Below are 26,985 nucleotides of genomic sequence, written 5' to 3' on the forward strand. Positions count from 1 at the left end.
CAGTGAACATTGTGGTACGTGTCTCTTTTTGAATTATGGTTTTCTCAGCGTATATGCCCAGGAGTGGGATTGCTGGATCATATGGTAGTTCTATTTTTAGTTTTTTTAAAAAATAAATTTATTTATATTTATTTATTTATTACTTTTGGCTGTGTTGAGTCTTCGTTGCTGTGGGCGGGCTTTCTCTAGTTGCAGAGAGCTGGCGCTACTCTGTTGCAGTGCGTGGGTTTCTCATTGCGGTGGCTTCTCTTGTTGCAGAGCGTGGGTTCTAGACATGTGGGCTTCAGTAGTTGTGGCACGTGGGCTCAGTAGTTGTGGTGTACGGGCTCAGTGGTTGTGGCGCATGGGCTTAGTTGCTCCCCGGCATGTGGGATCTTCCCGGACCAGGCTCGAACCCGTGTCCCCTGAATTAGCAGGCGTATTCTTAACCACTGCGCCACCAGGGAAGGCCTATTTTTAGTTTCTTAAGGAACCTCCACACTGTTCTCCACAGAAGCTGTATCAATGTACATTCCCAGCAACAGTGAAAGAGGGTTCCCTTTTCTCCACACCCTCTCCAGTGTTTACTGTTTGTAGATTTTTTGATGATGGCCATTCTGAGTGGTGTGAGGTGATGCCTCACTGTAGTTTTGATTTGCCTTTCTCTAACGATTAGTGTCTTTGAGCATCCTTTCATGTGTTTGTTGGCAATCTTATATCTTCTTTGGAGAAATGTCCATTTAGGTCTTGTGTCCATTTTTGGGTTGAGTTGTTTGTTTTTTTGATATTGAGCTGCGTGAGCCGCCTGAACGTTTTGGAGATTAATCCTTTGTCAGTTGCTTCGTTTACAAATATTTTCTCCCACTCTGAGGGTTGTTGTTCTGTTGTTGTTGTTTATGGTTTCCTTTCCTGTGGAAAAGCTTTGAAGTTTCATTAGGTCCCATTTGTTTATTTTTGTTTTTATTTCCATTTCTCTAGGAGGTGGGTCAGAAAGAACCTTGCTGTGATGTATGTCATAGAGTGTTCTGCCTATGTTTTCCTCTAAGAGTTTGATAGTGTCTGGCCTTACATTTAGGTCTTTAATCTATTTTGAGTTTATTTTTGTGTTACCGTGTTAGGGAGTGTTCTCATTTCATTCTTTTACAGGTAGCTGTCCAGTTTTCCCAGCCCCACTTATTGAAGAGGCTGTCTTTTTTCCCTTGTATATTCTTGCCTCCTTTATCAAAGATAAGGTGACCATATGTGCGTGGGTTTATCTCTGGGCTTTCTATCCTGTTCCATTGATCTATATTTCTCTTCCCTAAAGTATATTTCAATAAAGGTATGTACATTGTTTTTTTAGACACAAGGCTATCGCACACTTAACAGACTACAGCATAGTGTAAACATAAGTTTTTCATGCAGGGGTACACCAGAGAATTCATGTGACTCGCTTTATGGCGGTATTCGCTTCATTGCAGTGTTCTGGAACCGAAGCTGCAGTGTCTCTGAGCTGGGCCTGTATACCCAGAAGTGGGATTGCTGGATCATATGGAAATTTTATTTAAAAGATTTTGAGAAAACTCCGTACTGCTTTCCACAGTGCCTGCACGATGTTACATTCCTGTCTACAATATGCAAGGGTTACGATTTCTCTACAACCTTGACAACTCTTATCTTTAAAAAAAATAAAAAATTGTGGGCATTCTAACAGATGTGAGGTAATATTTCATTATGATTTTGATTTGCATTTCCCGGATGATTACTGACGTTGAGCACCTTTTCATGTACCTGGTGCTGTGTTAAGTCTTTCTAACACACACACACACACACACACACAAAGGGATAGAAGGAATCTTTTGGAAGTGATGAGTATGTTACCGTGATGGTGGTGGTGGTATCACAGGTGTGTGCATATGTCCAGACTCATCAAGTTATACAAATTAAACATGGGCTGGATTTTGTATATCAATTACACGTAAATAAATCTGTAAAAGCCCAGCAACAAGTGGTGTATTTCATGAGCCGGAGAAGCCCAGGTACATCTTTTCTCCTCTCCCAGGGGTGAACCCAAGCTGCCATTGAACTTGGCGCACTTTCTGTTTCTTTAGTTTCGCCTTGTATTACTTTTGTGTTTCTGCGTTGCTTTCGGATTACAGCTGAGTGGTTCCCCATTTGGAGCAGCAGGGATTCTGAGTTTGGCTGTGTCGTTTGAAGACTTTTGATGGTCTCTCCAAAGGGATTAAGTTTCTACAGAACTAATCTCAGTTAGGTGAGAGGTAACAGAGGATCTGGTTTGTCAGTCTTTTCTTAGTCTTTTCTGTTTGTCTACTTGGACAAGCTCAAATCAATTGAGAATCTCTTGCCCAATGGGAGAACGGCTCTTTAATATCTAGACTGGTGAGTTTTTATTCCTGACTGATGTCTAAGACTTGAGAACTGAAGGTAAAAGTTCCATTCCCTATATGTCTGTGTGTCTGTAATTCAGAAAGGTCTTTACCTCTGACAGTGTGAGTATGTAATGTTTTCCTACTTCTGGATCTATTAAAGTAGATTGTAGAGTCTCTTAAATTAAAGGGTTTCTGTCCTGATTGGCCTACAAAGATACAAATGTGCTTATAAAAATTATATATCCCTAAACTTCTCAGAGAGAAAGGAATTAGAACTTCCCATACGTTAAATGTGCTAGAAAAGTATTCTTATAGAAATCAAGTCAGGGAATTCCCTGGCCGTCCAGTGGTAGGACTCGGTGCTTTCACTGCCAGGATCCGGGTTCCGTCCCTGGTCAAGGAACTAAGATCCAGCAAGCCTCTGTGTGCAGCCAAAAAAAAAAAAAAACAATCAACTCAGAAATTGAAAGACTTCACGTTTATATAATTTAGGTAAATCATTGACAAATGAAGCTAGTTTAATATTTTTGGTCAAATAAATATTTATTCCTATCTTAATTATCGGTATTAGGCATACATTAAAAAAAATTCTACTTGGGAGTGTTCTTCCTAAATTTATATAGCTGTGCCCATCAAATAAGCTAACATTACTTCTACTTAATATTTAAGGCTATGAAAAATGTAAATTTGTGTTTAACTGCATTTAATTATTATTCCGACAAACTTTCTTTCAACAGTAACTGTGTTTTGTACTGTGTTAGCTTGTCGATAAATTCCAAGATCTTTAGTTTACGTAAAGCCTTGAACTGATATTAAATTGTGTTACTTACTGGATAATCATTGGATACCGAGGTCATTTCTGAGCAAGACAGAAAGCCGAAACATTGATTGCTAAGCATAATCTCAACTTCTATGCTCTTGCTGCATATTTTTATTTGTTACCTAGAGGCTATGTCTGTGGGTGTGTTAATGAATGTGTTTGTCTCTACCACTTGGAGAAGTCATGTAAGGGATGTTTGTGGCTATGTAATGTTGAGTTATGTGTGTTCATGAGCTCTGCTAGCGTAAAATGCTGATGTGTGATTGGCAGTTGTCAATTATTCACTGCTAGATTTCTTTGTGAAATGAAAGTAACTTTGGTTCAAAGTTATCATTAATATAATATGAATGAGGCTTGACCAATAGTAATGTTATCCGCTGGAACAGAACTCAGGTTCAGTTTCTCATTGCTCAGAAGTCAATGTTCCAGAGACAAAGGTTAGTGGAGGAAGAAAGATGCTTTATTCAGGAAGCTGGCAACCTGGGAAGATGGCGGACTAGTGTCCCCAAAACCATCTCCCAGTTGCCAGTTAGAGGGAAAAGGGGCTGATAGGGAAAAGACGGGAAGGCTCTGGGCTGTGCGGGTGGGGGCTGCATGCAGAGTAACACAGTCAGCTCTGACCATGATCTTGACATTGGTCATGCAGTGGTGTGGTCGGTGTCATGTTGATTGTTTCAGGCACAGTTAATCGTCAACTCCAGTGTTGGTTTGTTCACATTTCCTTGAGACCAGTTCCTGGAATTGTGTAAGCCATTGGTTCAGGTCTGCTCAAGATGGAGCAGCTTACGTCATAGCTGCAGTCTGGTGGTCATACAGTTAGCTTTCTCCTCTTGTAGTGGTTTTAGTATCTGCAAAACGAGTTAGGAGTGTGTCTCTGACACTGTCACCTATGTCCTTCGGGAGGAACTAAAGATTCTGTGAGTGCTGTTGTCCTAATCATTTACTGCTTGAACCTGCTCTTTTGTGACTCAGGGGAGGCCTGGGAGACTGCAGCTGTTTTACAAACAAGAGGCAGGGGACATGGAAGGGCCCTGCAGGGTCCTGCTTGGTTCCAGCAGCCGAGAGGTACGACTTTGTATGCAAGACAATGCGATGTAGTTTTGTTTATTAACAGGAACAAAAATAGTTTGGTCCTAAAGTGAAATGACTGATTGTTCCAGCAGCAGAAAGAGGATAGTGAAGGACACAACCTCAGTGAATATAGAAAGTTGCAGGAGATGGGTGGAAAGGGACTTTCATTTGTCTGGGCCGAAGGCGGCTCAGTTTTGATGTTTATTCCAGAGGTTTTCAAAAAAGAGCTTCTGGTTCTCTGAGTGTCAAATGTTACATCGATGCAAAGCTGGAGTTTGGTTTTCTCTCTGTAAAATGATAACTGTTTCTAGTGGAGTGTTGGTCTCTTTAATAAGTGGTTGGAAAGCTGTTCTCTAAATCTGCCTAAACAGCAGAGCTTCTGTGTCTCACTGGAAGAGCTTTCTGCCCCTAGTTCTGAATTCATCCGGCCTTATTATGTTTTGAAACTAAATGCACAGGGACTTCCCTGGTGGTGCAGTGGTTAAGAATCCGCCTGCCAGCCCAGGGCACACGGGTTCGAGCCCTGGTCCGGGAAGATCCCACATGCTTTTAGAAACTAGAGCACGGAGAGAGTAAGGTCATATGAAATTTGAGAAGCTAAATATTGTCATAGTTTAAGCAGTGTGTAGATTGTTGGAAGAAATTATTTGTCATTCATTCAAGCCATAAACATTTGATGAATACTTGCAAAAAATAGAAAATAAAGAAACCTCTAGAGGCCGCGAGCCACAACTACTGGAACCCACGTGCCTAGAGCCCATGCTGCGCAACAAGAGAAGCCACCGCATTGAGAAGCTGATGTACTACGACAAAGAGTCTTCCCCGATCACGCCAACTAGAGAAAGCCCACGTGCAACAACGAAGACCCAACGCAGACAAAAATAAATAAATAAATTGAAAAATGTGTTTAAAAAAAGAGAAAATAAATGCACAACAAAATTTCTGCATTTCTGAGAAAGTTAAGCTTCCTTAAAACTGTGTTCCTTTTAGTCTTTTTTTTTTTTTTTTTTAAGTGTACTGTCACGAATTCCCCGGCATTTCAGGGTTTAGGACTCTGCGCTTCCACTACTAGAGGCCTGTTTTTGATCCCTGGTCAGAGAACTAAGGTCCTGCAAGCTGCGTGGCGCGACCAGAAAAACAGCAAAGACAAAATAATCATACTTTAGCCATTCAACACAGTCAAGGACCTTTAGTTCCTCCTCAAGGGCTATCGGGTAATATTCTGAGCCATGTCCTTGGAACAGCTTGGCAGAGACTGAAACCCCAGCAGGTGGAAGAAGTTCACTGCATGCTGCCCACAGGCACGTAGACCCCAGACCAGCTGGAACCAGAAGGCTGATGATGTTGGGTCCCCGTGACCTGATCACCAACCAATCAGAGGAATGTCCGTGAGCTGATCACGCACCCTGTAACCCTCTTTTCAACATGTAGCCCCTTTCTCTTTTCCCTGTATAGTCCTCAAGCAGAACCTCAGGAGGGGAGAGTTGGTTCTTCGGGACATGAGTCCACCTGCTCCCCTGGACTGCCGGCTTCCTCAATAAAGCTATCTTTCCGTTTACCCAACACTTGTCTCTCAGTATTGGAGTCCTGAATGATGCAAGATGTGCCTCATCTTCTGTAGTTTTCTCTACATGAAAAATAATTCAGGATTCCTTTTCAGAGTTAAGAAATGGGGTTGGATAATCACAACACCATTAAGCGACACCTCGCTGCACAGCAAAGCGGTGAAGCCGACTGGTAATGACCACACACACGTGACTGTGGGAAGACTTTCATCTTTATTGTATTTTCCCAAAAGCTGCATTGCACGGTGCTCTTTAATAAGCTAAAATAACATACAAACACGTTGAGACAAGTTAAAAAATTCCGACTGAATTCCCACAATTCAATAATGAGAACTAAAAAAATAAAATGTATGCTTACAAGATTTGGGAGGAAATACCCACCTAGCTATAAGTAGAATGGGAATATTATGTAATATATAAAAGGTATATTATGTAATAGATAAAAATAAAAATCTCTCTTGAAAATGTGAATACAATTGTATATATGTGTAAATATACAACAGCTGTAATACGCATCACAAAAGGTTTGTAGGAACAAGGTGTTCCTAAGTGAAGACTATTTCAAAACTATTTAAAATAAATATATAAATATAAAAATACAATAATTTTATAGGTGACATTTTCAAAATAAGCCTGTGAAAGTTAAGTCATCAGGCTCGACCCTATGGCTCTCATTATATATTTAAAACTTTTTCTATCCTATTCTGAGCCCCTACACTCCACCTTCAGATGCTTCTAGACCAGGGCAAACAAGCGTATAAAAAATGGGACCTCCAATGGGACCTCAGGGGAGATTTGAATGAAATGATCTGAAAATTGGGGTGGTGACTTCCAAAAGGATGGAATCTGAGAAAACCCTGTTTTCTTATTGTCCTGCCACAGACTCCTAGAAGCATGCCCCGCTCCTAGGAGTATGATATGAAAACTCTTCTCAGCTCATTCTAGAAGATGCTGGGTTCTTCGCGATTATCTGCACAAGAGGCTTTCTCCCTTCCTTCCTCACAGCTGTCATCACTGTCTGGAGTGCCCTCGTGTTGAACATCCTCATCTCTCCTGGGCTCTGTGATCTGGAAGTAAGAGAATGAGCAAGGATGTCAGATTTCAAAGTGGCAACTCTGCAGATATAAAGGTTTTCACATGCTTAGTCAACTCTAACCAGAACTGAGACTCCTTTATGATTGCAGTTTTATCTCAAATTCTCCATTCTGAACCCCAGTCCTGAGCCATTCATTGTTTTCAAGTGTGATTCTTGGACTCTGGTGACCCTGACTCCAAAAACCACTGAATACACCTAAGGTCAGGCCCAGCAATCTGCTTTATAACAAAGACCCCAGGTGATTCTGCTCAGGGAGCTGGCATTTGAAGAATGCTGCTTTAGTCTTAACTCACCTTGGTCCTTTGGCACCACTTCAGTTCTGAACTTGGCACCACACTATAGACATCACTGACAAGTCAACATCGTGGACCAGGAGACCTGATGCCGGATCCCTAACCCTGACGCTAACCCTGCATCCTAATGTCTATTTTATTATTAATTTTTCATTTATTTACTTATTTCCTTTATTTTATTTTTGGCTGCATTGGGTCTTCGTTGCTGCGCGTGGGCTTTCTCTAGTTGTGGTGAGCGAGGAGTACTCTCCGGTGCTTCTCATGACGTTGGCTTCTCTTGTTGCGGAGCATGGGCTCTAGGCGCACAGGCTGAGTAGTTGTGGCTTGCGGACTGTAGAACGCAGGCTCAGTAGTTGTGGCTCGTGGGCTCTAGAACTCAGGTGCAGTAGTTGTGGCGCACGGGCTTAGTTTCTCCGCGCCATGTGGGGTCTTCCCGGAGCAGGGCTCGAACCCGTGTGCCCTGCGTTGGCAGGCGGATTCTTCACCACTCTGCCCCCAGGGAAGTCCCTGGATCCTAACGTTTAAATAATACTCAGTCCTAAACTTGGTTAGTGTTACGGGCTGAATGTTTGTGTCCCCCAAAATTCTTATGTTGAAATCTTAAAATCTTAACCACTAAGGTGCTGGTATTAGGAGGTGGGGTGTTTGGGAGGTAGAGCACTCATGAATGAGATTATTGGCTTTGTAAAAGAGACTGTGGTGTGTTGTTTATGAGCCACGCAGTCTGTAGTAGGGCAGGTCGAATGGACTAAGACAGCTAGTTTGCAAGATTTAAGCCAAATGTTTGCTCAACCCTCTGCCCACGTCTAGAACTCTAATGTGTCAATTGTAATAAGCCCTGCTGAAGATGGCATTCCTTAACCTTCGCTCGTTGTGATAAATCCCCTTGACCGTAAACTTGAGGGGGAAAAGGTGAATTGTACAAGAGGAATCATTGGTCCAGAAGTGGTGAGTCAGGGGAAGTAGAGAGTCACAGGTCATCTGGCCATAAGCAATTTGAAAGTAAATTTGGATGAAAATAAAGACATTTACTTTGTTGTAGGTGAATGCTAGAACCCATATCCCTGAGGGATGTAAGGCCAAAAATGAATGAAAAAGAGAAACTGGGAACACAGTATATGGAAGAAAATCACCATCTCGTCAAAGCTGTTATTTGGACCCAGTTGCTTTGGGTGAAATGATTTCAGTGAGACCCATGCGTCTGGGATAAACTGGTTTCCCCAAGGTCTGGCGCCCACGGGCCCCGCGGTGCTGGTGTCTGTGTGTGGCTGTCAGTCTGTGGCTGGGCGCTGAGTCTGCGTGTGGCTGCGTGCCCGTCGGGCCCCCTTCACAGCGTGAGAGGTGATGTGGGTCCAGCAGTGGGATTCCTCCGATTTCCTCAATAGACAGTACGTCATTCCGCCCGCACCTTTGCGGACGCATGCAGACCTACCTTTGCGCAGACCGTTGACAGGAGGCCTGAGTGCTCCTGGGGCCCCTGGGGCAAGAGGGTGCGATCTCTTCCCCACACCCAGAGCTCTGGATCAAAAGCCTGGATCTGGAAAGAAAAACAGCCCCTGGCAATGAGGATGCCGCTGCCTCCCCTTGCCCGGCCTCCGGTTCTTTCTCGTCCATCCCCAAGTCACAAACGGAGTTCCCCGTGATCCCCCCCCTCCTCTCCGGCCCTCCCCCTCCCCGAGACCGCCACAGCCCACCCACCTGCTCGCACTCTTCCCGAGTGACCCTCGTCTTCCAGCCCATGGAACGGATGAACTGGGAACGCAGTTTGTGGAACAAGGGACGCTGGGAGCGGTTCTTTCCATAGAGGAACGAAAAGATGGCTTGTTTGGGGGCCTGGTTGTCCTCTTCCATGTCGCTGGCCACATAGCTGGGGAAAGACATCAGGTCGCTGTCATCAGGACAGGAAGGGCCTCCACTTGAGATCAGCTTCCCAGGAAAGAGGCAGGCTGAACATCCTCACACGACCCACCCAGCCCTGCCCAGCGTCACCGTCACCGTCACCGTCACCGAGAGCCGCCCAGTCATCAAGGAGGCACTGCCAGGCAGGACCTTCGGAAGGGTGCCTCTCACACCTTGAGGATGAGGACAAAATCCAAACCCCCTGTTCCCTTCAACTTGTTTTATGTGCACACACCTCTCTCCCTGTGTTGTAGGTACCTGTACAGTTCCTGAGGGCAGGAGCTGATCTGATCTGTTTCTGCATTCATCCCTCTCCTACCAAATGACACATTTAGGGCTTGGTTCATATTGATACATGAATTCAACAGCCTTTTGTGAATCTCTATTCCCATCACCTCATATTCCCCAGCATGTAGGGTGTACTTTATAAGGTTTCATTAAATGAATGAATGAATGAACATTTAATCTCATAGCCAAATGCAATACTGATTACCTCGAAGACTCACAATAACGAACATTTGCAAAATGAAAAGAATTGTGCTGAGTGTTTTGGGAATGCATTGACATTTTGACAAGACCTGCCTTCCACATTGTGTCCAGTCTCATGGGACTGGGGAAGGGGAAGCGGGGAGATAAGAAATGACTATAATGCAAAGCATCCCATTATAATACGATTTTAAGTCAAGTGCCTCCGGGATGCAGAAGTTAGGGAGATGAGGCATCGTGAAGGTTTTGGTGTTTGAACCCACTTTAAGGATAGGGTCATTTTCTTCAGATAAATGTGTGGGAAAGATACCTGGACAGAAAGCCCAATAGAAACTTAGAGGGCAGGGTATTTGGAAGGAACAGTGGAACACAGGAATAAAGTATCAGGACAGTGTGATGGAGATTGCAGAGAGAGTTGAATTCCAACCCAGAACTCTGGCCTTGATTTGGCACGGCATTAGCCAATGAAATTGTGCGAAGCGGTCAGACCTGTGTTTTGGGAGGATATTCAGGCAGATAGAGCCGACTGGCTTGGGAGACTTGGAAGAAACGTCAGTGGGGAGCATTTTATACCAGATCCGCGCTATGTGATAAGGGCCCCCCGATTGTGGCATTTGTCGTGGGAACGCAGAAACGGAAGATAATCACACTTGGTGCTGATGTGGGAAGACCCGAGACTGGAAAGTCAGAACCGGAAACGTCTCAAATCTGTTTACTCGGGGGCAGGATGGTATCAGTTCTTTCTTCCTCTCCTCTTCGGAAGGTTTTGTGTTTTGCTTTGTTTCGTTCAGTGTTTTAATTGACATTAGGGTAGTTTGTTTTGACAATGAATGGTATAAAAACCATAACTTTGTTTGAAAAAGAAACCACTGTACCGTAGTCCTGTCATTTTCACACCAGAGTAAACAGTACAAAGGGGTTTAAAAAAAATAGATGAAAGGTCAGAACCCCACGTCTCTCTCTCCGCCCTCCCAGGGTGTTGAATACTGATGGCGGGGATGGAGCAAGGTACTCACAGAGCTATGAAGAAATGGATTCTCTGGAATTGCCAGGAGAAGAGCCCGGCCCGGCTAAAATAAGCTATCACCATCGACAGGAGATACTGATGGAAAGAGGGAAAAAAACGTAGGAGAGAGGTCACCTCCTGGAAGAGGAGAAAGAGTGGGAGGGAGAAGGGAGCAGGGGACGAGGAATGGGTGGTGCCACTTGGAGAGGAGACCCCCCCGTGTTGGGTGAGCCTGATTATTTGGGGAAGGGGAGAGGACAGAAGGTCAGAGTTTGCGACGCTCCAAGGATGGGAGGCTGTGGGTTGAGGGCGTGGACTTAGGGCCACTGGCACTGGATTGTGTTTGATGAACCGGAGCCAAGGCGAGTCCCCAGGAGCTGAGAGGAGAGGGGACTTAGGCAGCAACCACCAAAGGGGCACACCTGGGGCTCAGATCCCAGAGGGGACCTCGAGGCCCCTGGAGGGAAGTGTTGACAAGGCATCAGGTTGGGAGGGGAGTGGAAACGTGGGTGTAGAAAGCACCCCGTGCGCCCACCCAGGACAGGCGCTGGAGCTGGCATCCATCTCAGCGGGTGACTTACCTTGTCAGATACTTCCAGCCTTTTGTCCCAGGCAAGGAATTTCTTAACGACGGGATCCTCTGTGAAAAGAGGGCAGATGTTGCCAGTGGGAACAGGGCTGTCGTGGGAGCATTGCAGAGCCAAGAGGGAGAACCGCGCTCCCCCCGCCCCCCGGGGAAATGCCAAGTTGTGGCCCAGGGTGAAGGTGATGGGAAGAGGGGATTGAAGACCATTCACTGTGGGAGGAAAGGGGGTGACTCCCCTTCTAGGGGGGGCCGAGTGACAGGGAGTGATGCCCCTTCATCATGCATTCACGTATCAGTGCAGAGGGCATCGAGTTACTCTCAGCCAGTTTCTCAATTGACAGTCTCGTTGGGGCGAAGATGGACTGTCAGCCCCCGGCCCTCCGCCCCGCACCAGTAAGATTCAAAAGGCCAGTAAGAGCTAGAGTCTCAGGGGTACAGTTGAAGCCAAACAAACCTAACCCTGTATCATTTCTAAATCTAACCTCATCCTGCATCATTTACGTGTCCCCTGTATCCTTTATCCGTAGACAGTCCGCCAGGGACGGAGAGCGCACCAACTAGCAGGGAATTGTTTTCCACTGGAAAAGTGTAGTCATGGGAAGATTTGTTTCTTTGTTATTCAAGTATAGGATTGGAGGGTGCTGGGCGAGGGGGCGGGTCCTTACCGAGCATCCTGTTGAAGACCTCGTGGTGCTCAGGCAGCACTGAAGACACCCGCTGTCGCTTCAGCTTCATCTTGAGCCCAATCAGCCACTCCACGACCCAGGTGTCCTGGGCCTCAGCGGCCGGGTCGCCCTCCACCTCCGCTCTGAACGCCACTGACCTCTTCCTCTTCCCGCCGGGGCGCTGAGGCGGGGAGGTGCAACCGGCCCAGGGGGCTGACGAAGGAGAAGAGACTACAGTATGACGCTCTCGTCTTGGGAATTCAGCCACTGGTGACCACCCAACCCCACCCCGACTCTGCCTCCCCCCTGAAGCACCCCCGTGCTTTCCAGTCTCACAGACCGCTGACCTTGCCCCAAGTCATCTTTCCATCTTTCTCTGTCCATATCTACCGATCCCTCCCCTGACTCCTGTTGTCATTTTTCCAGCTTCCTGTCCTCGAAACTCTTTCTCATGGTAGATAATTTCTCCCACCAGGAAAAAAAAAAAAAAAAAAAGAACCCTCCCCTTGTTTCTTCTCTTCCCTCCTCTCATCCTTGGATCTCGTCTCCTAACCCTCTTTCTTGCTCCCCAGGTGTTCCGTGTCCCCAGCTCCTGTGCTCTCCTCCCTCAATCCCTGGCTTTCCGAATGTCTCCTTTCTTTCATAGGCACCTTTTGCGGGGGCTCTTTCCCGACCTGTGTACCCATTCCTCCTTACCGGTCAAGCCTCTGAAATTCCTTCTCGTGCCAGCTCCCTCACCTGACGGTCCTGGGATTTCTTCATAGACAGTCACCTCCAGGGGGTACCCTGAGGAGCTGGGCTGGCAGGTCTCGTCCTCAGCCTGGGAACTCGGTGGACGATTGTCCATGATGTCTCCCAAACTCTTCCCTTCCTCGAAGCCTAGACTCTGCTTTGTCCCAACTCTTGTTCTGGACTTGGGCTAAACACGAGTGGTCGTCCCTTCTCCAAGCTGCGGGGCAACTGGCAGTGGAGAGAAGCTCTGGCGAGATGCTATTGTCTACTACTGTTGCCGAGCGCCACGGAGTCTGGTCCTTCCAATCAGGAAGGTCGGAAGCCTCTGATGTCATCATGCGTCATTCCAACCTGGCCAGCAGTTTGAAGGAAATGACAAGTAACTGTCACACCTATGTGTGCACTTGTCCCAGAGATCAGGGGTAAACGGTATCTCCTGCCTCTGCCCCAACCTCTGCCCGTCCTCCAAAACCCCCCTCAAGGTGTCCAGACCCCGCTTTACCGCTTCCCAGTAGGTGCGCTGTCCTCTCCCTGCTGCACTCTCCCCCTCCCTCCCATTCCTCTTCCACGGGCTGGTGGGAGAGTGGGGAGAGGGACGAGGAGACTTAGGGGAAGCAGCAACGGTTCAGCCTTATAAGAGTGAGATAAGTATGTCAAAAAATATCCCAGGTACATTGACTCACTGGATTAAAAAGTTACGTTAAAACATGGAATTTTGCAAAGCTCTTCTGCTCAGTGTTTACTGGCACTGTGTTCAGAATTCTGTAGTGGGGGAGCACACGTCCGCTACCCTCAGGCACCTTTGAGCCCAAGAGGCATTTTGAGCAGCTAAAATCATACAGAACTACACGTGCTCACGCACCCTTCAACGGGTGTCTGCAGACAGACACACACACACACACACACACACACAAAGGGCACCTTTGGATTTCACAAAGTCCATGGATTGTCCAAAGCCTGCCCCTGGATTCCAATTAAGAAGTTCTCGTCTACTTATCAAAATTTTGAGAATGTAGTATCACTGTTGTCCCAGAGATTTCACTACCTGAATAAAAATGTCACATGTACAAAAAGCCTTAATGGGAAAATCTCCAGTTCAAGACAGGTGATTTTTCTATGAGGGTAGGAAGTACACGGTAGCCGAGATGCAGAGAAGAAAATAGCCAACTCAGAATCATGCAGTGCCACTGAAGGCTTCTTCTGAACTTCCCAACTCATGCTTCCACTCCTTGCCTGGGGGTCTGAGTCTTGCCTTTCCTTCCTTTCTTCCATCCTCCCTCCCTTCCTCCCTCCCTCCCCCCTTCTCTCTTTTTTTATTGTGATAAAATTTGCATTACATGGATTTCCCCATTTTAAGGGTACAGTTGAGTGACATGAAGAATTCACATTGTTGGGTTTCCCTGGTGGCACAGTGGTCAAGAATCCACCTGCCGATGCAGAGGACACGGGTTCGAGCCCTGGTCCGGGAAGATCCCACATGCCGCGGAGCACCTTAGCCCGTGCGCCACCAGTAGTGAGCCCGCAAGCCATAACTCCTCAGCCCGCGAGCCACAACTACTGAGCCCGTGCGCCTAGAGCCCGTGTTCTGCCGTAAAGAGAAGCCACCGCAATGAGAAGCCCGTGCACCGCAGCGAAGAGTAGCCTCCACTCGCTGCAACTAGAGAAAGCCTGCGCACAGCAAAGAAGACCCAACGCAGCCAAAAATAAGTAAAACAAAAATCTTAAGAAGAAAAATAAAGAATTCTCATTGTTGTGCAACTGTCCCGACTATCCGTCTCCAGAATGTTTTCATGCTGTCAAACTGAAACTCTGTCCCCATTAAACACTGACTCCCCATCCCCCCAGCCCCTGACACCCACCCTTCCACTTTCTGTCTCCATGAATTTGACCCCTCTGGGGATCTCACCGAAGTGGAATCATGTAACATTTGTCCATTTGTATCTGGCCTATCCACTTAGCATAATGTCTTCAAGTGTCTTCCGTGTGGTAGCCTGTGTCAAAATTTCCTTCTTAGACCCCAAAGCCAGTGTGGACAGTACACAGTGAGTGAGAAGGAAATAAAACCCTGGGTCTGAAGAAGTTGAGATGTATGCCAAGTGCAGTGGGAAACCAGTGAATGAGAGGTGTCGTGATCCAGTTGGCACTGAAAGGGAAACAATTGATGTTGGCTGCTGTATAAATGGATGGGGTGGGGATTCAGCAAGAGTGGAAGTCGGGAGCCCCAGATATGGTTAGGAATTTGGCGTGGTAGTGCAGGAAGACGATGTCTGAGGAGATGGAGTGAAGTCAACAGGTTCCATATATTTGGAGGGAGAATCAGCGGGGATCAGATTGGGGGGAGGTAGCGGGGCGGTATCTCTGTTTACTCTGTGTGCACGTGTGTGCTTATGCCTCTACTGCTGAGACTTAACTGTTTCTACAAAGAAACACTAACCTTTCCTCTTACAAGTGGAATTGTTAAATTTTCACTGCTTATACAAAGAAATGTCAAACAATCATTGAGAAATACATAAATGCTCTTTCTATCAATTAGAAACTTTCCTTCCTGTTTGTGGATGAATAATATCTGTTGTATGAATATACACACTACATTTTCTTTATCCATTCATCTGTCACTGAACGCTTGGGTTGTTTCCACATTTTGGCTCTGAATCTTGCTTTTGAATTATTGTTTGGACTTTGATGAGAAGTATCTCTGTTGTTCAGGATGTGCCCAGCGTTTTAGTTTGTCTTTTGATCACTTACATATTTCTAATTAGCCCAAGCAATGCATACGTAGAGTCAAATCAGTTCATCCGAGGTGCAGGGACTGAGTGTCTATTTGGTTTGCACTCGTGGACTTTCTGAGATGTTCTAGATCTCAGAGGCCATGCAAAGAGCGTCTGAGGTCCTCCAGAGCTGCCACAGCCCGGCTCTCTTCAGGGTCCGCACTGCTGGGAAAAGCACTGCTGCTCGAGGACCTGTGTCCCTCTGCTGTAGACGTTCCATCGTTAGGAGGCAAATGAGTTCAGATTTGCATTCATCGTGCTTTTAACCATCACTGTTGACTGGGTCCTTGTATAACAGAACAGAAGTTCACTCTCCCTCTTGGTTAACAGGCTTTCAAATCTTAGAAGGTTGGTATTCTGTCCCTGTGAAAATTTCTCTTGTATACTGTGAAACACCCTGATTGCTTTATCTAGTCTTCAGATCTGGATTTGCATAATCCCACCCCACCTCACCTTGTCCAAATGTGCTACAGTCGGGTGGGACCCATCTCAAGATGTGTTGGTATGTTGTCCCAAAACGGCGTAAACAGCCCAGATCGAATCTGATGTTGTAAGTGAGCAGGACCTTGTGGGGCCTTCCTGGGCCGGATTCTCTCCATGTCTTCTGCCTGCTTCTTGTCTTTAGAAAATTTTAGCCTCCTAGCCTTCCCTGAGTTCGAAACGGACAATTTAATCAGAGAAGGGAGAAAGTGCCAAAAGAAAGGAAAAGAGTCCAAAACGACCAAATAATACTAGTGTAGCCGTTAAACAAAGCCAAGGACCTTTCCTTCTTCCTCAAGGGCCGTAGATACTGTTCTGAGCCTCGTCCTTGGAGCTGTTTCGCAGAGACTGAAGCCCCCAGCAGGTGGAAGAAGTTAACTGCATGCTGCCCACAAGCACGTAGACCCCAGACCAGCTGGAACCAGAAGGTTGATGATGTTGACCTCAAATGACCTCACCACCAACCAATCGGAAGAATGTCCACAAGCTGAGCACACACCCCTCAACCTCCCCTCCCTCACCCCACTCTTTTGTAATTCACTTTAAACATTTTTAAAATTTTATTTTGGGGCTATAGTTGATTTACCATGTTGTGTTAGTTTCCGGTGTACAGCAAAGTGATTCACTTCTATGTACACAGATATCTTTTCTTTTTCAGATTGTTTTCCCATTTAGGTTATTACAAAATTTTGTGTTTTTTTTTCGTCACGCTCTGTGGCTCGCAGGATCTCAGTTCCCTGACCAGGTATTGAACCCGGGCCACGACCGTGAAAGACCAGAATCGTAACCTCTGCGCCAGCAGGGGACTCCCTAGGTTAATAGAGAATATTGAGTAGAGGTCCCTGTGCTATACAGGAGGTCCTCGTTGATTGCCTATTTTATATATAGTTGTGTGTATACGTTAGTCCCAACCTCCTGATGTATTCCTCTCCCCCACCTTTCCCCTTTGGTAACCATAAGTTTGTTTTCTATGTCTGTGAGTCTGTTTCTGTTTTGTAAAGAAGTTCATTGGTATCATTGTTTTAGATTCCACATAGAAGTGATATCATATGGTATTTGTCCTTCTCTGTCTGACTTCCTTTCCTTAGTATGATAACCTCTAGTTCCATCCATGTTGCTTCAAATGGCATTATCTCATTTTTTATGGCTGAGTAGTATTCCATCGCATATATGTACCACCTCTTTCTTATCCGTTCCTCTGTCGATGGACGTTTAAGTTGCTCCCATGTCCTGGCTATTGTAAATAGTACTGCTATACATATTGGGGTGCATGTGTCTTCTTGAATTATGGTTTTCTCTGGGCCTATGCCCAGGAGTGTGATTGCTGGGTCGTACGGTAGCTCTAGCTTTAGTGTTTTGAGGAACCTCCACACTGTTCTCCATAGTGGCGGCACCAGTGTACATTCCCACCAACAGCCTCACCCCATCTGTAAACACCTTTCCCTGAAAGCCATTGGGGAGTGGGGGCCTTCTGAGCCCTAGATACCTGGACCCCTTGCTTGTTGCCCTGCCATAAACGTGGCACTTTCCTTCACCGTGACCCGGTGTCAGTAGATTGGCTTTAGTGCGTGCGGGCGAGTGGACCCAAGTTTGGTTCAGTAACAGCGTGTTTGGAGACAAGCAGAACTATCACCTCTTCTCCTCTCTTTTCCTCCTGTGGATGCAGTTTAATATAACAACGGCTGTAGCTCTAGTGCAGAAATATCAGTAGAGTGAAGCACAAGTGCTTCGTCAATACAATCCTTTCGGCATGAGAGTCACGTGGAGAAAATATTACAACACAGATGCCTGGACCCAGCCTCACAGATTCTAATTCCACAGCACTGAGCTAGGGCCTAATTTTAACTTTCTCAATTGACATGCTTCTGATTTGGAAATCTCTGGGTGGGATGTGCCACCCAGGCTGGTTGCATTAGGGGGGCTTCAAGGCGTCGTTGAATGAAATAAGGAGGGAGGTGAACGGTGACCTGGATTTCACCCAGGCATCCTCTGGCAGGGCTGTGGCCAGGCCATGGGTCCACAGCTGAGCGGACGTCTGTGTCAGCCTCCAATCCTCCTGCCAACGCGTCCGTGACAACCCCTCCAGCAGCCCGGTGCTGCCGTGGATAAGCAGCCCTGGGATCGGAGTTCAGCCCAGGCACCTGCCTGGTACATGCATAGTGCATGTGCTGGTGAGGAAACCGCCCTCTCCACCGGGAAGCCTGGAGCACATCCTCCCGTACAGCCCTCAGAGGGGACCAACCCTGCTGACACCTTGATCTCAGACTTCCAACCTGCGTAAATGTCGGACAGTGCATTTGTGTTGCTTAAGCCCGCCAGTTTGTCGTACTTGGTGACGCAGCCCAAGGAAACTGCTACGACCTGTATTTTCAATAAGAAGGAATTCACATGGGGCGGTCACTTTTCTGCTTCCCCTCCCTTTATTTTAATTTTTAAAAAAATATTTATTTCTCTTAGGCTGCATCGTATCTTAGTTGCGGCACACGGGCTTAATTGCCCCGTGGCGTGTGGGATCTTAGCTCCCGGACCAGGGTTCCTGGGCTTTGAACCCGCGTCCCCTGTATTAGAAGGCGGATTTGTTACCACTGGAACACCAGGGAAGTCCCTCCCCTGCCTTCAAATTAAGACGTGTCGCTGAACTTCAAAGAAGAACCTGTCCTTAGGAGTTAGATTAGAAACCTGAGTTTTCTTTTTAAACGTTGCGTTTCCCGGTTGTGGTAGATGTGTTAGTGTTGAAAAAAATGGCTGAGAGACTTTAAGAGGAAAAGGATTTTACAAATCCTGAAGCTGGGTGCCAGTTATTGTGATAAAATTGCTATGTTAAGAGACCAAAAATAAACAGGAGAAAACACAGGTAAGTAGTTAGGAAATGCAGGATGGGAAAGGCTTCTTCAAGTACAGTGTCAAAGCAGATGAAAAGTATGAAGTGAAAGTGAAAGATTTGAACACAACATACTTTTTAAAGTGTCTGTATAAGAGAATGTGAGAGTAAAAAGTTAAAAAGATAAAGAACAGGGATTGACAGATACACACTTGTATATGTAAAATAGATAAACAGTGATGACCTAGTGTATAGCACAGGGAACTATGTTCAATACCTTGTAATAACCCATAATGGAAAAGAGGCTGTAAAAGAATACATATATTCTCACATAAATGCATGTAACCGAATCACTTTGCTGTACACCTGAAACATTGCAAACCAACTATACTTCAGTAAAAATAGAGAACTGACAAAATAGGGGAAATATCTGTAGTTAATAGAGATGCAGATCCACAAGGAGAAAGCTTTGTATTGTAAATATCCGTGTATATGAGGAGATCCTAAGGAAACCAAAGTAAAAGGTGGCCGTTGTTGCTTCTGGTCAAGGTGAAGTCGCAGGGTCCAGGTTTACCCTCCTAGCTTAAAACAGCTTTAAAACGGGGGAAATGTATGAAATGACCGTTTTTCGCCTTTTGGAGAGAGGGGTGAGTCGTGAGGCACATCAGCTCACTGCTGGACATCCTATTCATTGGGATGACTCCGTACTTTTATTCCCTTTTTTAGAGCATTTCCTCAAGACAACTGGTAATAGAAATACTTCCAGAGAGTGTCCAGGGCAGAGTACAGGGCAGGGGGCTGGGGAGCCCAGCATGTCCCTGGGCTGAAGGGATAGAGTGAGGTGTTGAGGTGGGCACAGCAGCTGGGGTTCACAGGCCACCCCAGTGTTCTGCTGAGACCCGGTCGGTGCACGTGGGTGAGGTGAGAACTGGAGGCCTGGTGGCGGGCTGATGGGCGCACTGCCCACTCACGGTGCTTCCAAGCAAGGTACTCCGTGTAGCTGACGTCTTTACGCGGTGAAAATGGAAAAGGCGAGAAATGCGCCCTGGAGGTTTGCCAGGTTCAGGCTCAGAGCAGGCGTGGTCGCTGTCATTCCCACACTGGCAGCATTTCATCGGCGAGAATTCAGGCAGAGGCCACAGTCAACAGCAGCAAGAACCGGAAAAGACCATTCCTGGCTCTAAGCAGCCACTTCCAAGCGCAATTTTGGAGAAGCACGCATTTTGTGCAGGATTAATTTAATGTGGCAGTTCAGCTGGGGAAATCAGGAATGGGTTATGTGCTTATTCATTTGGACAAATCATCACTTCTTATTTCCGTTTTTAGAGGATCTCCTCAAGACGCTTGTAATATAAATAATTCCTCTGTCCCTTTCATAAGTATCTAAATCTTTTTAAAAGCTAAATCAGTCTCTTGCCAGCATTACAGCCGAGGAATGTCTTTGTTAAGGACCTGAGAGCTATCTTCTTTATCTCTCTGTCACCGGGGGAGTTTAGGCTAGGTGTTAAGCACTTTGCTCTGAGCTGTAAGTACCTGCTTGTCCTAGAGGTAGGAGCAGTTGTCTTTCTCCTTTGGATAAAGGGTATTAACTAGCATGGACAGCCACCGAGATTACCAGGTGAATTTAGGATATACCCTGAAAGAATGTATGCCATTTTTATGGTGTTGTCAAGTCTTTTCACATGAGACAAGTTCCCGTTTATCTTGAGAACATGTATGCAACAGATTTTATCTGCTGAGCTATAAAAAAAAAAAAGTGAGGTTGATTTCATTTGCACAATCATTAGTGCTTCGCCTGTGGTGCACAACACAGTCTGGTTTAATGGTTATTCCACAGTAAAACCGTTTTCTTTACGTCTACATTTGTGGAGAGGATTTTCTCGGTTGGCGGGAGATTTCTTTTTTATTTTGTGTGTTAATTACTTACTTAATTAATGGGACTGCACTGCGCAGCATGCGGGATCTTAGTTCCCCAACCAGGAATCAAACGCGTACCCCCTGCAGTGGAACCTAGGAGTCTGAACCATCGTACCGCCAGGGAAGTCCCTGGAGATTTTATTTTTAACTTTTCCCCTAGCAGCTTTTAAGGAACAGTTGGCCAAGAACACAGTTATATTATTTCACCCCCAAAATAGTGATAAATCATTACCCTTATGATCCCATTTTTGAAAAATGATATTTTTACCTTACATAAACAGTATCCTCTTTAAGAGGTAAGATCCCTGGTATCTGATTTTCGTACACTTTTTATCGCGTTGGTTGGGTAAACAGCTACAATTTCTATTTTCTTTTCTTTCCGTGGGTAATATTAGTTTGTATCATGGCTGGGCATTTATTGTATCCTAGGATTTGAAGGAAAGTTGTAGCGTTTCAGTTAAGCGAACATGATACACTCCTTCCCCTCTCCTGGCGGTGGGGGAATCTCAGATGTAACCCGAAATGTCTCAGGGCAGGCAAAGGACCAGGGACCCTGGAGGCCATCACACAGCCCCCGCCTGAGGCCACAGCTTTCCTTGATCCCTAACAGGAGTGAAAACAAATGGGCAATTGAGTCCCTGGTCCAGACGGCCCACCGTCGCAGCCCAGCAGCTCTTCACGGCCAGATGACATGAAGACATTTAAGTCGCTCACTAAGTGGACGGCGCGGAGACTTCTGGGAAATAGAGTCCTGGTACTTGTCCCGCTCTCCGGTCGGGCTTTGGCAGGCGGACTTCCGGCGTCCTCCTGCGCAGGTGCGCCTCGCGGTTTGTGCGTGCTGGCGCAACGCCTCGTCGCCGCGCCGCTCTCGCTTCCTGTGTGTGCCCTGGTCTCCGCTGGTCGTGGTTCCCTCGACTTGGCCTCTTGTGGGCGAGCGTTTCGGGGCCTGCGGGGCTGGGCGCCGTCCGGCCCGGCCGGCAGCCAGCGCGAGCGGGTTGTTCGGGCGAGGATTCGCGCAGGCCGGGCGGAGGCTGGAAGTGGGACCCCCGAGCTCGAGCTGCGGAGCCCGCGGCCTGGGCCGGAGTGGCCGAGCGGCCGGCGGCGGTGCAGTGCCCGACCGTCTGCAGCGCGCGTTATAGCGAGTTCCCAGGAGAGACGTGGGCCTGAAGGGAGTTTGTGCCGTAGGCCCAGAGCCGGCTCCTCGGTCCCAGTGGCTTCGGGAGGCGCAGCGGAGGCACCCGAGAGAGGAGCGCGCCGGAGGAGCAGCCCCCGGACCGGAGCCTCGGGAGCTCGTGGCCGGTCAGCTAGTCTCGACGGGGTAGGTGTTGCGTCTGCGGGCCTGCAGGCGGTTGTGGACCCTGCGGCCCTTGGAGAGCGGGGCTTCGGGTAGCCCGCCCGGGCCCCGCGGGAGAGCGACCGGGAGGGTTTGACCGCTTCCCCGAGGTGGATGGGCCGGGCTGCAGGGCAGGGCCGGCTGCTCCGGATGGGGCTCCCCTGGGACTTGTGAGCTCCGGGGGTCCTGGGGGAGCAGGGGCGGGACGTGGCGCGTCCATCCCTCCGTCCAACCGCGATCCTCCTGGTCTTCCTCCTCCTGTCGCCGTCTCGGCATCTCGCACGTGTCTCTCAAAGCGCGTTAGCACCTTGGTTGTGTAAGCTAAGCGTCCGCTGCCCCCCTGGGTTGTGCCCTGTGGAGTCGCGCAGTGTAGTTACTGCAGGATGAGTCTGCAAGGCTTCTGTCCTGCTGCCTCGCTTGAGGAAGGAAGAGATTGGGCCTGAGAAGGGAGGTGACTTGTCCCAGATCCTCACCGGGTGTGCACGTGGGGTCGCTACCAGGACTCCAAACTCCTAGGGCAGGTGTTCGGTCCCCTTAAAGTCAGTTTTAATGAAAGAGTTTTTTGAGCGTCGCACTGAAGTTTGTAAAGCTTGTACAAATAATTGAAAGAGTGAAACGCACCTGTGTCCCTTTATTCCGGGTATGCTGTGGATTTCCTGATCTGAGTTGTTAACAGACTTAGAAGAGATAAACTGTAAGTGTTTTTTAATTTCATATTTATTGACGGAGATTTATTTTAATCGGACTCAGTGTACACTCGCTACTGAAAAAAAAGTATCCCCTCAGGTACCACAGCCACGTGGGAGTTACAGACCTGAGGGTGGTTGCTCCCTCCTCATTCTAACAGGCCCTTCTGAAGATGAAATGGCGGGTCTCCCACAGGTGTGTCTTGTGGAGCGCGGGGCGGGTGCTCGTGCAACCCCGAGCCGCTTCAGTCGTAGCTTCACTGCCTGCGTTTTCCTTCTGCAGGTCCGCCTCCACAGTCACAGTCCTGCACGGTGTTCCAAGAGCAGCGGAAAATGAATCAGCCCCTGGTGAGTTTTGCTGTTTACTTATTTACCTGCTGCTGTTCTTTTGTGATAACACCTTGGGAGGCGAATAGTTCAAGATGTGAAATGGGAAAGTAGGAGTTGGGGAAAGATGTGGTTCGACAAAGCAAGTACCAAGTGTTTCTGGCAAGTTCTACGTGTAGATCCCACGATCCTCTTATAGACACAGTACAAGCCTCGCGTTCTTGACATTTGTGGCAAAACGCCATCCCTTGCTTGACTTCCATTGTCCTGCCGAAGCACTTTTGTTCTCGGGTGTTAAAGGTTTCCTTGAGGATCCCGCTGTAGGCCGCTAGCCTTCCTGAGCGACAGCCCCTGACGTGTTGACATCGGTGCCTTCCTTGTGCTTCCCGTAAGCCGAGAGCATGCCTTCCAGGGAGCACTCAGGGCATATAACTTTTCTGTTCAGTAGAACACCGTTGTCACGTAGGTACATTGTTTTCAGTGCTCAATCCAGGGATGCAATGAGGAGCCTCTGGAAGCACAGCCTTGTCACCCTTCCAGTAAATTTCCCTCTTTGTCACTTACAATCTAACAGGGTCGCGCTACACACCATGATGTGATGTGTAATGATGTGATGTAGTGATGTCTGTGGCAAAGATTCCGTGTTTCCCACCTGAATTGTATCGTGCAGCTTGCGGTCTTGGTTCTGCCCCTCCCCAGAACCTGATCCGGTTGAGGTGACCTGGCACCCAGCATACGAACCGGTGGAGATTTGCCAGTCGTCACCTCAGACCACTGTCGCCTTCCCATCTGCAGAGTCTGCTATGTTGGTTTCTGTGACAGATCTCTCCTTGCTCTCTTCCTGACTGATTCTTTCTTCCCCCCTCTTTATGTGTTGTCTTTTCACTCTTGGTTCACGACTCTTCAACCTGTCTGATCTCACCTTGTGGTGCTTTTCACTTCCAGCTCTGTCAGTTCTCCCAGCTGGACCAGATAGATGCCTCTGTCCAGCCACTTGCCAGCATCTCTATGGAGTTTGTCCAAAGGGCACCTCAAATTGCCAGATCCAGGAGATCCAAGAATGATTATTTACAGCTCCCTCGCCCCTTGCTTTCTCCTTTTGTCCCTGGCGGCTCATCGTTGCATCGTCTAGCCCGTCACCCTACCCAGAAAAATGGGTTCATTCTAAAGTCCTTCTCCAGCCTCTGTTACCACGTTGTAGTATTAGGCTTGTTACTGTCGTAGTCTAAATGGTTTTCATTCGTCCCCCTTCGTCCCGTACTTGCTACCATTAAAATAGCTTATCTTTTCATTTCTGTAGTTACGGAAACTTTTTTTCTGTGCTGCTACCTCTTTCCTCCAGCAGCTCAAGTGTATTGTGCACGCTGAGTATTTCTCCTAAAATATTAATCACAGCATTTTGTCTGCATATGGGAAGCACTTTGGAGGTTCCCTGGGTGACTGGACAAACGAGGTAGCCGTTCTGTGGAGCCATTGACCATCGAGCCCAGCGCTGGGGGGAGGTCGTACCTCGCTGATGCTGCGTGCGGATGCATCTGTGGGGTAAAATCCTGATCGGAGACGCTTAGGAGAGAGGAGTGGGAGAACTGGGTTTGTTCTGTTCCCAACTGTTGCTGGACGTTTTGCTGTGACGGGGAAAAGAGAAATTGGACAGTAGCTGGAGTAGGAGCTGAGGTCCGGGGAGGACGTTGTGTTGTGTTGTGTTGTGTTGTGTTTTGATGGGAGAAATGAGAGTGGGAATGATCCAGTAGATGCGTGTGGGGGAGGGGAGAGCTGCTGCCCGGGGTGCTGGAGTGGGGAGGGGATGGCAGAGCTGGGTTGCAGGTGGGGAAGCCCTCCGATGGCTTCTCTGTTCTCAGGGAAGCAGCTCCTCAGGTGAGGGTGAGGGTGAAGTTGGGGGTTTGAGGAGAGAGCAGAGCTCTGGGGCCGAGCTCCATCGTGACCATCTGCACACACAGTTCAGCCAGCGGGGAAGACCGTACTTGCCTTGTCTGCCTGAAAAGCCATCTCCTCTCTTAAATGTGGGAGTAATTAGTCTTTGGGGAGCCTATGTAATTACACGGGTGCCTCTCAGCTCAAAGCGAATTGAGCGCCAGTTCTGGCCACGGACACTTTCTGCTCTGCTGGTGGAAGGGTCCCCAGACGACGTGTCCTGCTTCCCTGGCTCTTGGCTTCGGGGACCCTTCACGCCATCTAGTGTCGTGTCTTTTATCTTAGACATAAACTTCAGATGTCTTCCGGTTCTGCATGTGATCTTAAGCAATTCTCTGCTTCCAGGAGCTTCTGTTCTCCTCGGGAAAGGCACTTCAGAGACGTAATTACAGGAGAGGACGGGAATCCTGCCCGTCGATACGTCGGGAACTCCAGAGTGCTGACACAGCAGAGCCTGCTTTTATTTATTTATCTGTGTGTTTTAATTTTTGTTTCTTATTAATTTATTCATTTTTTGTCTGCATTGGGTCTCTGTTGCTGCGCGCAGGCGTTTGCCTCTAGTTGCGGTGAGCGGGGGCTACTCTTTCTGGTGGTGCGCGGGCTTCTCACTGCGGTGGCTTCTCTTATTGCAGACCATGGCTTCTAGGCATGCGGGCTTCAGTAGTTGCGGGCCGTGGGCTCAGTACTTGTAGCGTGCGGGCTGTAGAGCACACACTGAGTAGTTGTGGCTCACGGGCTTAGTTGCTCCGCAGCATGTGGGATCTTCCTGGACCAGGGTTCGAACCCGTGTGCCCACCATTGGCAGGCGGATTGTTAACCACTGCGCCACCAGGGAAGCCCGAGAGCCTGGTTATAAATGCATCGTCAGAACACGTGTCTCAGTGACTCGGGGAAGGGTGACGGCCCTCAAGTGACCAGGACTTGGGTAGCTGCAGAGGTTGGCGAGGCTCTCAGAGCAGCGTGAGGTGGACCGGATGAGGCTCCTGAGGTGCTGGTAAGGAGCTCCTTCCTTAGGACGTGGGCCTCCCGTCAGGAACAGCAGGACGTGGATGCAGGCAGACCCTGAGGTTGACTGAAGAGCCTCCCCTCTGTGCTGGTTTTGGTTTCATCCTGTGGAGAAACTGAAACCTTGTAATCGGGACAGTGAGTCATCTGATCTAAAGATGTCATGTGTAGAGACCGTGGACGGCATGAAACGCGGGGTGGGGTGCGGTGGGTCAAGTCGGGGACTCTGGGCTCCAGCGCGGTGCCCGACAGGAAGGGGCTAGGCCGCGGCGTGTTCCCGCTGGTCCTCGGCCCCGGTAAGCAGTGTGGACGTTCCCTTGGGGTTTTTCTGAATCGTGAATGAGGTTGAGAGTATTTTCACATGCTTAGAAGCTGTTTCTTCTTTCTAATGGATAGAGAGTTTTTAGAGCAGTTTTAGGGTTACAGGAGAATCGAGCAGACAGCAGTTTCCTGTACCCGTCCCTCTGGGTTCCCTCCCTTGATAACATGTCAGGCTTGTGTGGCGCGTCATCTCAGTGATGGATCAGCATTGACACCTGATTCTCCCGTGGAGTCTGTAGTTTATATTAAGGCTCACTCTCTGTGTCCTGCTGCGCAGGTTTGGACAAGTGTGATGACCTGCAGCCACCACTGCAGTGCCACCCAGAAGCATTTCACTGCCCGAAACATCTGTGCCGGTCACCTGTTCATCCCCCCCAGTGTCCCCAAGCCCCCGACAGCTGCTGATCTTCTTACTGTCTGTGTATTTTTGCCCTTTGCAGAATGTCACTTACTTGGAATCCTTCTGTCTGTGGTCTTTTCAGACTGGTGTATTTCTGTTTTTATATGAAGGGCCTGTTCATGTCCATTGCCCGTCCTCCTGCCCCAATACTGTCTTGTTTTGTTTTGTTTTGTTCTGTTTTGTTTTCCTTGTCTTATTGGCTTCAGAGTCGTGTTAAATGTTTCTAAATTTTTCCAGTTGAGGTCATGTTAGTAAACATTGTTTTCCAAGGTTTATTGTCTTTTTCCTGTATTTTCCAGCATTGCTATGTAATTCATTACTTTTTTTTTTACTTTGAGAGGTTGAATACTATGCGTTTCAAAAGTTTCTCAAAATCAGCACGTTTGTGTGCGTAAGATTCCTAGTTGAAGAGCACCCTCCTTGGTCGG

General features: G+C 47.8%; 2 protein-coding genes and 1 long non-coding RNA gene across 36 annotated transcripts in view; 2 read left to right on the top strand and 1 right to left on the bottom strand.

The window, feature by feature from the left end:
* Window positions 1-475: 475 nt before the first annotated feature.
* Window positions 476-9,557, top strand: LOC149747366 (uncharacterized). The gene is made up of 2 exons (XR_016387732.1): window positions 476-6,877; window positions 8,236-9,557. It is a non-coding gene; the product is annotated as an uncharacterized LOC149747366 (long non-coding RNA).
* On the bottom strand, window positions 8,558-16,129 carry LOC149747367 (speedy protein E4-like). The gene is made up of 5 exons (XM_089895608.1): window positions 12,574-16,129; window positions 11,836-12,048; window positions 11,166-11,224; window positions 10,595-10,680; window positions 8,558-9,060 (listed from the first exon to the last, which is right to left on the bottom strand). Exons 1-5 carry the CDS (start codon window positions 12,680-12,682, stop codon window positions 8,622-8,624), a joined length of 906 nt encoding a protein of 301 aa, XP_089751734.1. The 5' UTR covers window positions 12,683-16,129; the 3' UTR covers window positions 8,558-8,621.
* Window positions 16,130-18,224: 2,095 nt separating this feature from the next.
* The window catches only part of ZNF12 (zinc finger protein 12), a 208,181-nt gene continuing 199,420 nt past the window's right edge, over window positions 18,225-26,985 (top strand). For 22 of the 34 annotated variants that reach the window (XR_016387726.1, XR_016387725.1, XR_016387728.1 and 19 more), the window contains exons 1-3: window positions 18,225-21,368; window positions 21,739-21,871; window positions 22,856-22,920. Coding sequence is in view for 19 of the 34 variants with exons in the window: in XM_089895592.1 (XP_089751718.1) it covers window positions 21,245-21,368; window positions 21,739-21,871; window positions 22,856-22,920 (322 nt within the window). In the remaining 15 variants the exon portion in view is untranslated. The other 12 variants (XM_089895566.1, XM_089895569.1, XM_089895568.1 and 9 more) reach the window with 8 other exon arrangements.

This window comes from Delphinapterus leucas, chromosome 15 (genome assembly GCF_059928025.1).
Source record: "Delphinapterus leucas isolate spDelLeu-1000000601 "Yukka" chromosome 15, BTC_Dleu_Yukka2, whole genome shotgun sequence".
NCBI lineage: Eukaryota > Metazoa > Chordata > Mammalia > Artiodactyla > Monodontidae > Delphinapterus > Delphinapterus leucas.

Excerpts from the sequence above, each read along its gene's own strand:
- LOC149747367 (XM_089895608.1), bottom strand. The coding sequence starts at position 12,682 with ATGGACAATCGTCCACCGAGTTCCCAGGCTGAGGACGAGACCTGCCAG. Across the intron at positions 12,049-12,573 it reads AGAAATCCCAGGACCGTCAG|CCCCCTGGGCCGGTTGCACC; the intron begins GTGAGGGAGCTG and ends CTCCTTCGTCAG. Across the intron at positions 11,225-11,835 it reads GGTCTTCAACAGGATGCTCG|AGGATCCCGTCGTTAAGAAA; the intron begins GTAAGGACCCGC and ends CTCTTTTCACAG.